Source organism: Bactrocera oleae, chromosome 3 (genome assembly GCF_042242935.1).
Source record: "Bactrocera oleae isolate idBacOlea1 chromosome 3, idBacOlea1, whole genome shotgun sequence".
NCBI lineage: Eukaryota > Metazoa > Arthropoda > Insecta > Diptera > Tephritidae > Bactrocera > Bactrocera oleae.
Window position 1 is genome coordinate 91935352 of NC_091537.1, and position 18408 is coordinate 91953759.

Consider the following 18408-nt stretch of genomic DNA (forward strand, 5'->3'; position numbering starts at 1 on the left):
ATGTGTGTGTGCAATAACATATTGGCTACTTTAAAAAACTAGCACTTTGCACAGCAGATATTTCACACATTCAGAACAGCATAGTGCTAGCCCATAGTTTTTTTTTGTATTTATTCATGTCTTTTCGGTTTTTTTTTTGTCCATTAAACTTTTATAATACAATTTTTTCTATGGCCTGTAATTTTTTATAAATATACGTTTGTCTGTCAATATATGGTCGCTGATTGCAATTAAAAACTGCGTAATTAATGATAAAAACAATGTAAGTGCACATACTGTCGTATGTAAAGGATAACTCATGGCGCTTGACAACTGTTTTTTACAAAAAATTTTGACAACAGTATGATACTTCTGACAAATATGATATCTCTATGTGTCAAAAATTCTCATATGATTTTTGAGCATTAAACACCTTCTCAGAGGAAGATAGTACAAAAACAAAAAAAAAAAACAAAAAAAATAAAAAAACAAACAGCTGAAACTAAAATATTGATTAATGATTAACGCGACAAAGTTGTGGTCAAAAATGCAATGCATGAACTCGATAAAAAATTCATTAAACATTTTATATAAGCATTACTAGATGTTTAGTGAATCAGTAGCAATTTGAAGATTTCGAATACTCAAATTCAAAAATAAACGCTACTTTCAGAAAAACACGCTTTAAGATTAAAGATAAAATGTGAACGCTGAATGCAGGCCCGGGTTTGCAAGGCGATATCTCATAAACCAACATGCTTTTGATCAAATCCTTTGTAGAACATGTTTCTAGTTAAAACTACATTAGAAGTGCGCAAGAGATCGACCATTTTTCAAGCCGCGAAGATAGACGAGCCTTCTTAAACGGTATACCAAATAAGCTTTTAGTGAGTTACAACAGATCAGACAGAAAACCAAGGACTAAAAAAAACTGCTTCAAGGAAATATGTTAAAACGACGCCGCAAGGCTGCGTCCTAGAAGAATATATAAGAAAAATATACGTAGCTTACAATGAAGAAAAAAAAACGGAGCAAATGTATTGGTAAATCATCTTTATATGGTTTCGAAATTAAAACACATGCATACAAATGGAGCATATTTTATAATCTTATTTTATATTTTCCTCATTGGTAATTAAAATGTTTTATTACCTTTACAACTAAGTTTGTTTGGCAACAAAACCTGTATAATAAAGCATTTCACTCATATAATTAAATAATTATATAATACTACGCTGTGTATTTATCAGTCATGTGTCTATGTGTATGCAGACTTTTCTCTTCCCAGGAATGCTTGTAACACGACGCCTCTGTTTTTACGTGTCAAATTTTGTATCTCATTAATGCATTCACATTTAATTAAGTTTACTTCATTACCGTTGCTCCATATGCTCCACAGGTCTGTGTTAACCACCTGTAGCTTGATTTTTGTTGCTAATAATTAAAAATAGCTATCTTTTTTTGGCGTGGAAGCGTTCACCATTAGAGTTGTTAATGACTGAGATGGTGCAAAACTCTATGTGCTGTTTGTGTAATTAAAAAAATTGTGTAAGCTAACATTATTAGTTCGCTTGAAAGTTTTTACTATCTATTTTATAGTTATGACAGAAATTTAGTTTTAAAAAGCTATGTTGGTAGTAGAACAAACTAAGCATGCTGGAGTCATACGCAGCTTCCGTCTTGCTCTCTACATAAATTGTTTATAATTTGGTAGTCGCCAGATATTCTCTGGCATAAGTGGGTTTTTTTTTTTTGGTATATTTGTTTATTTGAATAAAATTAATAAACTTAATTACTACAATAAACAATAGTATAACGATAATATATACGTACAGTGTCTCTAGACGAGCTCTCGAGTACTTCGCTATCAATAATTAGTAACATTTTATTAACTAATGATATTATTTATATCTTAACTTAGTAGATATATAGTATATGCTTGTATTTGCTTGCAAGGAAAAAGTAAAAAAAACGATGCATAAATGATTTTATAATATAAAATGGTTAAAAGAAGAACAAGAAATCAGACCAGTTGCGTCAAGAGTGAATTAGTTATCATTATCATTTAATAGCCACCAGCAGTTCTGTTTCGTCAAAGTGGTTTCAGTTTTGTCTCTAAACGAGATGTATGTGTCGAATCGTTTATTTTCAGCAGTGAGTATTTTTGAAGTGACTACTTTGTTGTTAGCTCTTCTAAATATGTGATATATTATTGGGATGTTGTCTTCGTTTTCGATGAAACCATTTTTGTCCAAGTAGAGAAAGGATTCTGGTGGTGCAAATCCGTTTGCAATAGCTAATGCAAAGTAGTCATCACTTTCGTAAAAAGGAGCTCTTATTAAAGAGTTATTGTCATCATATAGGCAGCGACTTATATGCTTTCTAATTAGATTTATGATGTGACAATCAATTCTGGGAACTTTTGCCGTGTCGTATAGTTTAGAGTTAGATATAAATTTGGTAAAATTACTATTCTGTGACCTATGCAGTGATGTGCATGATCGGAGAATTCTTCTCTCGAATCTTCTGAGTCTTTCCATGTATGAAGGAGAGATATTAAACCAAATTGAACATCCATATGAAAGTATTGGTCTCACTAGTGATTGATACATGATAATTTTAAGCCTGTTATATAGCAGTTTTGAAGAAAACATTTTTTTATAAGTATAAAGGGCTCTATTTGTTTTTAGGATTTGTATGTTGATATGATCATTAAAATATAAAAACTTATCGAGGTGAATACCAAGATATTTGATTCTCTCCTTGCGCTGTATTTGAATATTTGCTACACTGGATTTTATATTAAACTCCTTCCATTTTTTTTTAACGTTTGAGTTACATTTATTAACGGGAGGGCGAAAAAGGATACTTTCGCATTTGTTAATATTTATTTTCAGATGCCAGTTTATTGTATAATTCTCAACAGTATTGTATTTGAGTTGCAGGTTCTTATTAACACTGTCGATCGTTCTGTCGGAGTGGTAAATGACAATGTCGTCAGCGAAGGCTACAATGTTGTCCATTTTTTGTACTAAGTCGAGGATGAAAAGATTAAACAGAATTGGAGCATTTACTGTCCCTTGTTGCAGACCATTTACTACGTGAAATTCGCGACTGCTTTTTATATTATTTATATGAACAGAAAATTTTTTGCCGGATATCATGTTATAAATAAGTATAATCAGATGGAGAGGGAATTTATAGCTGATGAGCTTACATATTAATCCTTCGATCCATACTTGATCGAATGCTTTCTCAAGGTCAAAGAAACATGCACCTGTGACATATTTCTTATTCCAGTTCCAGCTTATTTCGGAGACGAGAAGATTAATGGCATGTATAGTCGAATGCCTGTGTTTGAACCCGAATTGCTTAGGGCTAATTAAGTTGTTGGTTTTAGTAACTTTATTTATATTTATGTTAACCAAAACTTCAAAAACTTTACTAATATTTGGTAGCAAGCTAATTGGCCGAAGGTTTTTCAAGTTATTTTTGTCCTTATCTTTCTTTGGTATCACAATTAGTTTAGCTGTTTTCCAATTAGGTGGGAAGTAGGCATTGTTTAACATATTATTGAATAAAGTGCAATATTCTAATATTATTTCTGGGGAGAAATTTTTTAGAATGATATTGGGTATTTGATCTAAGCCGGATGATAGTTTACCTTTTAGTTTAGAGAATACGTCTGTAAGGTCGTTTGAACTAACAAAAAAGTTTTCCGTTTGGTCGTCATTTAAATTATTGGCTATTTTGTTGGTATTGAAGTTTGTTTTGGTCGCTCGAGTGCTGTCGAATAAAGTTTTCATTTCCAAAAACTTTCTGAAACATTCTTGTACCTGGTAGTGGACTGGATTGTTGGGTTTACTTTCTTTTGAAGCATGGACTGCTTCGAAATGAGTTCCGACTATTTCATTTATAAATTTGTTGTTGTTGATGACGTAGTTGTTTTTAACTAAGTCTTTTTGCAGAAGGTCGCGGTCTAAGCCAGCGTTTTGGATTATGTTGGATGAGTTTAAGGGGATATTTATGTGACTGATTGTATTATTGTTATCTTTTATAAACGATTTTTTAATAACGGAAAATTTTGAGGGATCGTTAGTCTTAAGGCTAGTAAGTCTCTGTTCGAGTTGGTTATTAAAATGTTTCTTAATATTGTCATCTATTAGTTTTTTTACAAGTTTCAGTTTTGCTTTTTCTACTTGAAGTGTCGTGGGAGGTAGGTATGTTTGAAGTCGATTATGTTTTTTGATGGCTGAAAGGATTTTACTTTTTTCTGCCATCAGTTTTTTTATGATAGGCAAGTTTACAAGAGATTGAGTAAGGCTCTGGCATAAGTGTTTTCAATCTGTTGGCCAGCACCCTAAGACGACACTGATATATAATATTAGTTATGCATTCTCAACCCATATATTATATATATGATATTATGGCTTTATCATCGCATCTTCCGGAAATACTTCCACCTTCCTTGTCCTAAATACTCCTCTCCAAATATTCTTCACCACCTTTCGTAGCAAAACACCTAACCCTAGGAGAACTTTTACCTGCACCGTCTAAGATACTCTTGGCTCTTATCGTCTCTGGATAATATCGACCACACTTTTTAGCCAACCACCTATCGTAACCTTACATAAAAACTTCAATAATTATTTCAATGAAAGAGAAAACACGTGTGTTTTTTGTACGCTTTATCTTTTAATAACAATACTTATACATCTACATAAATATAAATTAATAATACATCTAATTTTCATAACCATCATTGTTTCCAAAAAGTATATCGCCTTTGTCCTGCTTCGTGTCTTTCGCTCAGTACTCTTTTTCATACGATCAGTGCGTCATCTCTTTGAGATTTTCGTTTGGCATCTTTCGTATGTATTCGCTTGCTATTGCATGCTTCTGTGTCTTATAATGTCATGTAGCGCAGCGCTTTGTCCAACATCTCCAAGTCGCTGGGTTTCTCCTGTTCTTCCTCGACGACGACATGCTTCTTTAGTTTGCGTATATAACGTAGGGCGAAGCGCTTGTACTTCTGCTTGATGAACTCGTGGAAATCATTTTCTTCGTGCCCTTTGCTCACGTTGAGATTGGAGGAGGCTTTCTTGATGCGTATTATGTCTTCGGGTCGCTCCTTTTGATGGTCACGTAAGATCTCGCGTCTCAGCAGCACTGCAAGTATGCGTGAGCCGGCTGAAACTTTCGGCTTCTCAAATTGTGCGCTCGTGCGTACACGGACTGGTTTTTGCTGTGGTGTACAAATTAATGGGTATATGCCAGACTCCTCAGAATCCGAACCCGGATTGTTAGCCTTCAATGGTTTCGGTGATGTGGCGAACAACAGGCGTGGTTTTTTGGCCGTACTAACTGGTGTGCGATCCAGGCTTGCATTGGCATCGCTGAAGTAAGTCTCTTCCTCGTCCGAGGATCTGCGCAATGAGATCGGTCGTTTTGGCTGCAGTTCTTGGCGATCGGTTGGCGACGCCGTTGTTTGGCGAATACGCCGCTGTGTTTCTTTCGTGATGCATAAATCACGCAGTTCTTCGTTCACCGATGATGTGGGACTTGGAATGCAGCCGATATTGCTTGGCTGCGTTGCGATTTGCAGCGAGTTCTCCAGTATTAAGCGTGTCTCACGTATTTGCTCCTCGAAGTGTTGACGACGTTGACGCTGTTTACGTTTCAGATTTTCAATGGTCTCCAAATTTTTCACGAACAGTGACAAATCTTCCTTGGAGAAGTAGGCTGTGTTTACGCGAAATTCCGAGGACGAATGGAAAACCGGTATGGAGAAAAAACTGGCGTTTTGTTGCGTGGCCATTTCTGTATTTGTTTTTTCTCGTTTGTTTCGCAAATAAATTTCTTAATTTTAGAATTATTTTTCTTACTTTTTTTTGCTTTAGCCGTGTTGTTTAGATTGCAACGATATTCTAGCGAATGCTGCTCTCTGCCTCACGGCGCGCACCTTTTATAGCCAAAGGTGTACACAGGTAGCTGGCTCAATCTGTCTCGTCCAGGATTGTCATGTTATGACCGTATTGTCGGCGCGCCCACCTTTCGCCACTGTCTCTGTCTACCTGTCTCGCCGTATATGCGAATTTCGCAAACCCGTCGCCGTTTGGGAAATTCCAGGCTTCTCTAATTTTAGGTATCCTTTTTGCAATTATTCTTAAGTAGTTCATTAAGCGTGTGCTTCATTCAAGTGTGCCCACGTGTTATATTTTTTACCTTTACACCTCTTTGTCGTGTGTGTGGATATTTTCGCGTGAACGAAGAGATCAGCTCGCGTTCAGCGGTATTGTAGATCGCGAAATAAATATTTATTTTTGCATACCGTTAAAAGGGGCAGTTGCGCTCGTTTCGTGGAAAAATTACCGAAGTGTCACAATAGTTCAAAGTAGTTTTGAATTGTTTACGGTTGCCAGATTTTGCTGCTGGTCAAGCCCTTGAACAAAAGGTGTAATTACACGTAATTTACCGTTGCTTTTATTTCGCGGTGTTGAGTTCACAAAATCTCACTTTCCCTTTGTATTTACGTGAAGTGCTTTTGTTTCTTGCTGCTAAGCAATATGTCACGTGCTCAAGGACAGTATTATATTAAGTTGAGTGAGGGATTATAGCGCATTTGCATTTCTATTATTGTGCTTAATAATATTTGCGATATTTTTAGTAATCTATGATAGATGTCGTGAAAACTATAATTTTCTAGAACACGGAAGAAAGAAATTCATTATAAAGCAGATAATGTGCTCATTGTAATGAAAGTCGACTTCAGCTGATTATATGTGCTATTATTTATTAAAATAAATTCTAATTCCTTCTTGCGCTAAATATATGAAGCTGTATGGACTCATTCTACTTGTCAGCAAGCTTTCAAAATGAGTGAGGAAGTAGAGTGAAACTTCAAAGCTGTTAAAAGTTGCATCACGTGATAAAATTGAGGAACATAGAGCTTTTGTGTATTTTAACCCCATATCTAGATAATCTAGATATTCTAACAGGGTCTCCTTCTGACCTTATTGAACTTTGCTATTTTCTTTTTCAAACTTTTTAATTAATAAGTATTTTAGAGATTTATAGAAACAAAAAGATCAACAAAGTCAGTGTAATGTTTACATCTGAGCGTATTTTTGCCATGAAAAATATCCTCATAAAGCCTTCAGCCATTTGCAGAGAGAATTATAGGTCACCTTTTAACGTAAGAAATCAGATGGATACCAGATATCGAAAAGAAACCTTAGTCTTAGCTTTCCGAATATGAATGGAATTATCTTTTTTTATAGTTGTGTAATATCATAACGCAAGTAATTCGTGAAAAATAACACATGCGTAATAAAAAGAAAAATTTTCGTGAAATTATAAAGTACTGAAGAGGTTTCGTGCCACAGAAATCTTTATTTACATTAAATGTATAAGTGGGTTGTTTAGGAAAATACATCTAATGTAGGATTTCTGGAGAAACAGTATCCACAAAAAACAATAAGCACTGGAAAAAAATCAGAATATGTAAAGTTCAACACTGTTAGTTTCGGTTAGGTGGTATGACTGATCATCGCACCAAAGGTGGCACAGGATCTCACTTGGACTGCTGTAAAATCTGGTCGTTTATGATACCCAAAGCTCTTAGAGATTGTCTACCAGTCCCATATAGCTCGAAGAAGCGCTTTGCGCCCACCACAAATTTGGTATATTAATCCCAGCACCTTCGCCAGCTTCACCAAAATATTTTAACCTCAATCTCAACTCTCATTGTCTAGATGACTCCATGTCGCTTCTTGTTGGTAACGTGATAATCGTATAAAACTTGAACCATATTGCTGGGTTGCCTAAAGCGCTATTAGTGTTTTAGACATAAAACTTTGAAATGAAAGATGATTCCTCTTTTAATTTTCTTAAAAAACTTGAACTAAAAGACACGACATTCCATTTGCTTAAAGAACCACCTCAATAATTATATTGTTCTCATAATCTCTCAGAAAAGTTTAATCATTCACAATTTTCTTCTTAAACACAATGAGACTGGGATTGCAAGCGCTGAAGAATGCTTGTATTTAATGAACTACAAACTTCTCGAAATGAATTAAATAATTGTGCTGTGCGACGACTCAAGTCAAAGTTGTTGCTGACATTTAACCCGTTGTTGTCCAGTACAATGCATAACAACAGCAAACACACTTTTTGTCAGCAAGAAAAGTTCAAGAAGTGCACAAGTTTCTTTTGAAGTCTTTCCCTTGATGGACAGCGTTGACTTTTTGAATTAACTAAGTGGATTTTAATTTACAGACAATTTGTGGCAGCACAGCAAAGAAATTGAATTTAAGTGTATAAATGTGGCAACGAGTGGGGTGTGGCATTGAAGGATATTTAAGCATAAAAAAGAGAATTTAAAAGTAAAAGTGCAAAAATTTAAGACTTAGTGAAAGAAAAACACACAAGAAGGCACAAAGAAACCTGTTACACCTTACATAACCTCATACCTTAAAAATATTTGCCACATAAGCGCAAAGCATATTTTTAGTGCCACAAATTGCCTGAATAAATAAGCGCCTATTTATTTGTAACATTCCAACTGACTGACTGACTTTTACATGCAGCACATTTATTACTTTTTGCCTTTTACTTTCACTTTTCTCATATTTTCTTTGCATTTGACTTAATCCTTTCTTGTGTTATTTATTTAGACAGATCGTTCTATAGATTTTCGTACATTTTTCCTAAAATAAATAAAAAAAACTTTCTTTCTTTTCTCTTTTGTCTTTCGACAATATGGCTGTTGTTGTTATTGCGTTGTGTTATTGTTTTCTTTTGACGGCTTTCATGTTATTTATGTCTCATGGCAGACTCTTGGTCACAGCTGTCAAATTAGTGTAATTGTCAGTGGGACGCTAGTTTGCGGTCGCACAGCTCATAAGCAGCGTCAGCGTCTGCAAATTTCGCCAGCTCATACATACACACGTGCGTAAATATAATACGTAACGTATGTATTAATGTACTTTACGTCGTCGCCAAGTATGTCCGTCATTGTGCAGTGAATTCGCCGACGTCGTCACTGTTGTCATTGCTTCGTTTGTCGTCGACGCACTCGTGCGATGTGCTCTCAGCAGCCTACATATATAGCTGCTTGTGGTGCAGCGACTCACTCATCCGTCTAGCTCAGCACGTTCATTGCACTTGTGTGTCCGCCACCGGCCGCCAGTCGGAGGGTCGGCGCTGACGGCACACATTGTCTTGTTATTTTGGCAATTCTTCTGTCAATTATTTACTCTCGCCCAATCGGTTGAAGTGACGTCTTTTTTACATTCTTTACTTCCTTTACCCCCTCCCACGCTGGTTTTATCATTGCTCGCCATCGTTTTACTAGTGTTAGCCACAGATTGACATGTTTCATTTGACAGCCGCCAAGTCATTGACGCCATAAATAACGAGCAGCGACGACTTTGACGTTGAAATAAAAGCGAAAAATGCTAAATAGCGCAAAAAAAGTAATTTGCTCTTTAAGGATATGATGACAGTACAACGTAAACGACTCAGAAAGATTTTCATGAAGAGATAAATTGTCAGTAAGCTGTCAAGCAGACTATGGATTGAAGAACGTAAACAAGCGTGGAGAAGTGGAACAGTTAACGGAAATATAAAGTTTACGCAAATTGTTTCATATACTCTTGATATTGCATTGTTTATGAAATATTTATTTAATTTAATAGCGATGCTGGTTTTTATAGCTCTTGAATGTAATATTATTGCTCTTATTATTATATATTGGTTTAAAATACACATATTCGACAATATTGCGAAGTTCTCTTTATTTCATATCTCGAATGAAACGCTCTTAGTCATATAATGATGAAAATATTCTTAGTGAGATCGCTTCACTATACTAATATTTTACTTAGTGACAATATTTCCAACCGTTCCGCCTTTACTGTACAATTTAGTGGTTTCTTCTCATGCAAGCTATCACCATAGTCTAATAGGCTCACTGTAACACTTACTTTTAGTATGAAATCTTTTCACATAATCCTAAGTTATGCCACCTTTAATAGTCAAATGGCTTCACCTTTATTGTTTTTTAAACTTCTGCCTATTTAAAAGCATTTCTTCAGCAATTTGGGCCTCTGCGATCACTGCAGATTACATAATAATCAGATCTCTAACTAATTTTGATCATGCTGGTCAACTAGATTCTAGATACCTAGCAGGCTTTGGTTGTAGTTTTGAACCTACTGGGTCTAAAAGAAGGTATATTTTCTCTAATGTTCCCAGAAAGATATGGATCTAAATTTTCTTGTTCTTCTAGTTTTTAGTTAGCTAAAGTTATAAGCATTAACCAAAAAGAGTAGATTTCATAGTTGAAATAATTTTTAAAGAGAGGTAGTAATAACTGATTTACCCTTGATCGAGTGCATTGGTGATTTATTTATTATTTTAATACATTAGACAAAACTTTTTGGAATTACTTTGCATGCAGTTTAGGCAATTTAAAGCATTTCTTTCCAAACTGAATTACACACAAATATGCATATTAACTTTACCGTTAATTTCATGCATTATTGATCATAGCAATTGTGCGAAGAATTCATTAGCGTTCCATGGCTCAATGCCTTTCGAAACGTTTTGTAATTGAAACGAGAAGTATAGCTTTCAGAAATCGTTCACCTACAAGTAGGTGGTGTGAAAATTGTAATGTGACACGGTTCATGGCAAGTTACACTTCGTTAACTTGAGATGCATGCAATATTTCACACAGAAGTTTATTTTTTTTTTGAAGGATTACATGTATTGTACATATAATTTCCCACTTATTGTAGTTGAGTAAAACTTGCTTGCGGGTTCATTACTGTATCTGTAATCTCCATATAAAAATTCACGGGGTCCCAAGACATTCATGTTGACATTTTTGTTGTTCTAGGTGAAAAAAACATTTCCCAAAGAAAATTGAGAGTCCTTAACCGTATAAATATGTGTGTCTGTTTCGGAACTTGTGAGGGAACAACAACTGAGGTTCTAAATATTGATAATCTGCTTGTCATTTATTGTCATTATTGTAGTAGGCATACTGAGGTAAATTTGGTTATTTAGTTATCAAGCAATGGCCCCGATGCTTGATAAGTTTGTTTCAGTAAAAAATCGGAAATTCTCGAAATTCAGTTTTGTTAAATTAGAGACGCCTAAAAGCTGGCACTAAATAATGTATTCAACACATTTATCTAAAAATCTCTACACATTGTACACATACTTATGTATTGTAGTAGATAGACAATTATGTATGTAAACATACTTTTAGAGTTTACACTGATTTTACTGTATCTATTGCGAAGTTTATAAAATTTGAGATCGATTTTTAAAACTTTAATAGATTTACTCAATAAGCTAAAAAATTTCTATATTTATAAAGATTATAATGAGTACGTTCGATGAAAAGAGCGTTGTACAGGGCAGAATTAAATAACATAAAAATAGTATTTTATAACGGCAACGGCAACAAACTTTAGATAATAGCAGTTTTTGCGAAAAAAAAATATCGTGTGCATGTAAATATTACTTATATAATGTACTATTTCTTATACATACATATGTATGTATGTATATAATGTGCTCACAAAAGCTTTAAGTTTATGCCATAATATGCTTACTACTGCTCATTAAGTTTATTCATAAACAAAGAGTGGCGTCATATTACCTATGTCAGCAATTTAATAACACGAAATCGAACCTTGATTACCATGCTCTTCATAGAAGCTATGTATATGCCATACTTTTACATATATTTGTTTGCATAATACAAGTAAATATATGTAGGCACATTGGGGTGTGCAAAAAAATAACGAATATATAATTTGTGGGTTAAAATAATTACATAGCGAAAAAATAAAATACAAGACACGGTTCTTGGTAAAAAGAAACTCTAAATATGTAGCTTTAGTGTTTGTTGATGAAAGCTTTGTATATTTAAAAGAAAAAACCTAGAATCAAATAAAATAAAATAGTTGAAGCATATCCTTACACTCTATTGGGTCTATATGTTAACTATATTCGTGCGATTAGCCAAGAGATGGCGTAACTTGAATATTATTCTATTGTTTCAATATTCCGAACATGTGTTGGAAAACTACTGTCTTTGTGTATCTTTTTTAGAACAAACAATAAGTAGGCTAAGTAACAACAAAAACTTTTGCATTCAAATATGTAAAATTTTGTGCAAGAAAAAGTTTTTTTTTGGGGTTCATTACTTTAATATGAATAAAACCTCAGCCGAAAGTCATCGTATTTTTGTGGAAATTTGTGACAACGGTGAACGTGCTCTAGCTGAGCGAACATGCCAAAAGTAATTTGCAGAACTTAAAAGGAATGATTTTGGCTTGAAAGTCAAAAAACGTCCTGGGCAGCCAAAAGATTTTGAAGATGAAGGACTGGCAGCATAACTGGATGAAGAGTGTTGACAAACACAATTAGAGCACGCCGAATCTTTGGGAGGCTGCGCAGTCATCCGGCACAATAATAATTAAAAAAATCGCTGACCACTTCAGTAGCTCAAAAATGCATATGATTATTTTGTGATAAAATCACTGATATATTTTGGATATATCGTGTTCTTGTGTTCTATTTGATCAAATTTGTTGTCGTCTTTTTTCGTAGTGTTAACCATTTTTTCCCCTTTTTAAAGCATTTAACTATACCAATTTTTGCATTGAAAAAAATCTGCTTAAGTTAAATTTTTTAGGAAATTTTATGCTTTACAAGAATTCTCGATGTAAAAATGTGTATTCTAAACGGGTCGAAAGTTATATTATAGCTCATCGACGCCTACTCAAATGAAGTTAAAAATCCCGCTTGCAGTGTTAGATTTTTTCTGTATAGAAGTTCATTTTGGCTCATAAATTTTTTTTTTTTTTACTCAGCCTAATGCATATACATACAGTATAGCAGGTAATTGTATTTATGTATTTACTGAAATTGCTACTGAGCAATAACTGGTTAATTGGCAATCGGCTATGCCGCAATATCGATAAACCCGATTGATTAAAAGGCTTTATGTACTTAAACTTAGGTATGCGTGGTTATACATATGCTTATGCAGCTTGCTTATGTTTATGTTGTATGTGCTTATGGGCTGATATGCATGGCTATGTTTCGTATTTTGAGGAAACCAGCCAGCAGCCACAACAAATGCAAAGCAGTTGTGAACACAGCAGGGCACAAAATTGCCACAACTATTTTCTTGTGATGTACACACACATACACATAGTATAACCATGTGACAGCGGCGAGCTAATCAAACTGCAAACTTTTGCAATCGTGCCCACTTTGGCGCAAATAAACATAGCTATCTAGCAATAAAGTATATTTCTGTACTACATACACACATATGCATAGCCATATACATTAAAGCACAACTAAGCGCGCATATGCCTGCAGCGCGGTGAACTCACGCAACTTCAGCGCAGTCTGTGCAAGTTGCAACAAATTGCAAACTGCTCATTCTGCGAAGCTATGTATGTATGTATGTATGCGCGTGTTTGTTTGTTTGTTGTTTGCAATTTGTTCTGGTGTGTGCTAGGGCGTTGCTGGCTGCCGCTTACAACATTGTTTTGTGTCGTGCGGCGCAACAATTTCTGCTTACTCAAGACATAAGCAGCAACAAAGTATTACTTTTACAAGAGTCTGCATAATAATGTGCAACATACGCGTATTGACATGACAACCAAACGATGAGTGGGCACAGCAGCGTCTCTGTGTGCCTCTGTGTGTGTTGCAATTGCTTTGTTGCAGCCAAAGACAAACAGTCGCATTCACCGTTAATAATGCCTACAACTTTGTTAAAGTTGCACAGTATGTGTATGTGTGAGTACGTGTGTGTGTTTGTGCTGCAATTGGTGAGCACCCTTTGTGCGCTCCTTTTGCACTTTTATTAAATTCAATTGCAATTGAAACAATAAACAAGTTTAATTCCTCGTGACATTTCGAAATGCAATGAAGCCAATGCTATTTATCTGAATTTATTGGCTACGCATGCATAAAAGATATATACAAACATCTATACATACATACGCACATTAGTCATTTATATAAGCAGCTGACATAAACTCGCTTAAATGCTGGCATTAATCAGCTGCCTATAAATACTCGTGGGACCAGGCAATTTTCTTTATTGAATTTCTTTAGTGCTGCCACAATTATATACATATACTTACTTATACAACAAATAATATATATATACATTAGGTTGAAGCGAAAAAAATCTGTTTTGTTTGTTGCTTAGCCTGAGGGTAAAATTTGTAGATTATAAAAAAAAAGAAAATATTATTTTTACATCTAGAGGCCTACTCACTCTTAAAGTAAAATTACGATTTAAAATTTTTTTTGGACAAAAAAAAATTTTGTTTGGTTTAAACTCTTTACATTTATATAAAAATTACCGAATTTGATGGTTTTTGACACAAAATTTATTTAAACGCTTAAGAAAAGCACACACAAATTTTCTTTTTCCGCTCCACCTTAATATACATGTATGTATAGGTATGTGCATATACATATGTATGTAACTACCAGCTGCCACCCGCAAAACTCAATTAGATTAAATTATTTTGATCCCCATTTTGCATGTGTGTGGTTTAATCAGCGGTTCATAATGCCAAAAGCGCCAAAGGGGTGTGTGCTGTGGCGGATGATACCGTTGTCAGACAGTACTCCCACTGACAAATAAATATTGCATACATGTTTGTATGCATAATGTATGTGGTTTTGTTACCGAATTTTGTGGTTTTGGCTTCACTCATTCGTTTGATTAGTTGACTTAATTAATTAATATGCTTAAAAATTCATAAATTAACGATTATCACAAATATTGTGCGCAAGTATACATATGGGTGTATGTATACATATATATAGTATGTACATACATATTTCTATATATGGTATACCTGTTTTTTTACCTACAATGAGTTTAAACAACCTTATCCCTTGTTATTGATATTTTTTTGTATTGAAAAAGAAAAACTGTATTTTTTTAAGTACATATATTCAACATATTCGTCTTAGAGTTAAAGCTAGTTAGAGCTTTTGAATATTTTCTTATTTTATTAAATCAAATTTAGAGTAAAGATAACTTACGGTTTGGTAAGAAAGACAAACATACTTGTATAACAATTTTGTTAAGAATACATACCTGTAAAGAGAAAATAATAATTAATTAGTGAAAGTGTTTAAAACATAATTAATATAAATAATACATTTAAACAAATATATGTATACATAATACCTAAGCAAATTAATAAAAAAATAACAAAAAAATTATGGCCAATCTAAATTTGCAAGTTATAGCATTGGCTTTGACAATAATACATCCCATATTTCATAAAGATATCTTGTCAAATAAAAAGTTTTTCATATAAAAACTTGATTTGGTTTAAACACTTGGTAAAGCTATAAAGGTCTGATATTGGCAGTTCCAACAAATAACCAGCTATATAGGTATATGGAGAGCGAAGAAGGTGCGCAATTTTTCAAATCGATACCTCAAAAACTAAGGGAATAGTTCGTATATATACTGGCAGACAGAAAGGTAGACAGACGAACACGGCTAAATCAACTCAGCTCGTCATGCTGATTATTTTATATTAATATCTTATAGGGTCTCCGACGTTTACTTTTGGGTGTTACAAACATTGTGACAAAATTAATATTAAAATTAATAAAAAGAAAAGCCAATTAAAGCTTTTTCCGTTTCTTATAAATCTAGAAAATTTCTAAAAGAAAAAAAGAAAAGAAAAATTTAAATTAAATATTTTTATTAAATTTGTGACTTTTTTTTTATAAAAACAAAAGTTCCAACTCTGAGCATTGTATGTAGATTTTTGTCCGTAAAATTTAAACACTTTTTCATATTTTTCCCTCAAAATTTATTTTTCAAAAAAGTTTTTGGAAATTTTAAAAGGTGCAATTGTTTTGCAGTTAGGCGTAACCTTAAAATCGGCTGATTAAATCTTTTACTTGGCTTCGAATTAGTACATATAGTATAGGAACCCAGTAGCAGTAAAACTATCCACAAATTTATCTTATATTCAAAATGTGGATTTGAGTATTAGAAGAATGGCTAATTGGCATGAAGATACAAAAGGCACACATTTTGTACTGTTGTACTTTAAATAAGTATATCCTAACTGATCATTGATTTGACCAGGCCTAATACTACATTTTCTCAAAGCTTTCAGGTCATACTTTAGATTCTACCCGAGGCTTATAACAAGTGCATTCAGTAAATGTTAGATCAAACAATATAAGTAGGAAAGAAACTTTTAACGATCGACCAGTCCGTGCCAATTTTGATCAGCTGTTACGTATATGGGATATGTAATTAAAAAACATCGACATAAATACTTGTTTAATTCAATGTGAAAAAACTATAATTTTTCCCAATTTAAATGCCATAAAAGACCATTTACATATGCTGATCAGCAAAGATCCACAATTTCTAATATTACTGTAGAATAGCCATCATTATTGAAAGACCCTCTCTGCCGTAAATGCAACTAATTCATTCACACTTAACAGTTTGTGACCTTTGCACCTTTTTTGAATTCTTTTCCGCCGTCAAAAAAACAGAAAATCATATTGCTTCGTCTAACTGGCACGTTCGCCAACGGCACCCGAGCCACCAACAGCGGCTTGTATAATTGATGCTCATTTATGTATATATTTCGAACGCAAACACACACTCACACACATACACAGTGCGGCATTGGCGTGTGCGCAAACATTTTGTTGTAAATTGATATTTCCGCTCCACAAATTTACTATGAATTAATGTTTTCCAGTTTTTCTGTTTGTTTGTGGCATGCCCCACAGACCGTTTAGGAAGTTCACTACACGGCTGCATTTGTACAAGTATTTTGTGTTTATTTTGAAAGTAGTGAAATATCAGCGCATATTCTTCTCCATAGAAACTTTGAAAGAAATCTAAAATTTTTTCAAGACCCAAAGAGTTTAGCACTAAATTTTTATTGTTGTTTATTTTTGTTGTGCATCGGCAACTTGTATATACATACATATGTAATATGCATGAACTCGATTCATGTACATATGTAAATATACGACGGCTTATGTATGTATTCGTGTATATATGTATGTATGTCTGTCAGTATTTTCTTTTTTCTTTTTAGGCAATAAGGCAAGCTGCCGAAATTTCCATGCCAATAAGTCTAATAATCTAAGTTTTTTATAAAATATTGAATAATAATTTCGGTGCGGAGCCTGGTGGCAGCTTTTCCATTACGTGATTTGCTTCTGAAATCTTTCGCATTTGCCTGCTTACACTCCATTTACTTTGCATGTGGGTTGCTGAATTTAGGCGTCTACGTGAAGTACCATTTTTCATGCGGCAGCTTTTGTTGTAGACATACATATCTACATAAATAAAGATATACCTACGTTCTTGCATAATGTGCTGAGAGCTGCAATTATTAATTCAAAAACTGTTTGTGTAATTGCAAGATACCATAAAGGTGCGCTTCTCAAGCCTTTGATTAGAAGATGGTAATCTTGTTATGGGATTGTGGGACTAACTACATTGAATTATTTAATATATGTATTTAATTAAAGGTAAGGGTATATTTGTTGCCAAAACAACAAGAGCAGAGACAATTTTTGTAACAACTTAAATCACTGCTAGAATAATGAAGCATCAATTTTTGAGCTTTTAACTTAGAATTCATTAAGAAAATACACCGAAGTTATAATACCCTTCACAGTTGCATTTTTTATAGCATCTTTATCTTGATTTTGTTTGGTCAGTTTATAAGGCAGATATAGCATATAGTGATCAAATCTGAACAATTTGTTCGGAAATTTAAGCTTTACCTTGGACAATAATAAATATATGACAAATTTCATGAAGATATTTTGTCAAATGAAAAAGTTTTTCATACGAGAACTTGATTTGGATCGGTTGGTCTGTATCGCAGCTATTCGCTATTGTGGTCCGCTATCACTTTTATTTTCCCACTTTGGGAAATAATGAAATACATGTGTTATATTTAGTATTAATTTTCCAAACTATCGTTTCAAACTTTCTTATTTCGGAACTGTCTCGATAAATGGGAAAAATGGACACAGCTTAATAACTTTTATGCATTACCCTATTTTGCTCGTATTTTTCTTTGTTTTGTGCAGCCCTGCATTTACATACGTATGTATATACCACAACCAACATTCCATTCTAGTAAACCCTTCTACCACAATGTTAATTATTATTATAAAATATTTTTTTTTTTTTAACTTTATCACCAACTTCATCAATAATTATAATAATAAGCGATGACCACACGACACACGCATTCCATAACGGTGATGATCTGCTGCGCGTGCTTGGAATGACAATAAATTACAGCAACATTCGGCGACACATAGCATTGCCGCAGCGAAGCGAAATTAAAA

General features: G+C 33.9%; 2 protein-coding genes across 8 annotated transcripts in view; both read right to left on the bottom strand.

The window, feature by feature from the left end:
• Positions 1-18408, bottom strand: part of LOC106621603 (serine-rich adhesin for platelets) — a 194638-nt gene that overhangs the window by 50746 nt on the left and 125484 nt on the right. The window lies entirely within an intron of this gene.
• dunk (disrupted underground network) lies at positions 4655-5925 on the bottom strand. Its single transcript, XM_036360021.2, has one exon. It carries the CDS (start codon positions 5795-5797, stop codon positions 4886-4888), a length of 912 nt encoding a protein of 303 aa, XP_036215914.1. The 5' UTR covers positions 5798-5925; the 3' UTR covers positions 4655-4885.

Excerpts from the sequence above, each read along its gene's own strand:
- dunk (XM_036360021.2), bottom strand. The coding sequence starts at position 5,797 with ATGGCCACGCAACAAAACGCCAGTTTTTTCTCCATACCGGTTTTCCAT.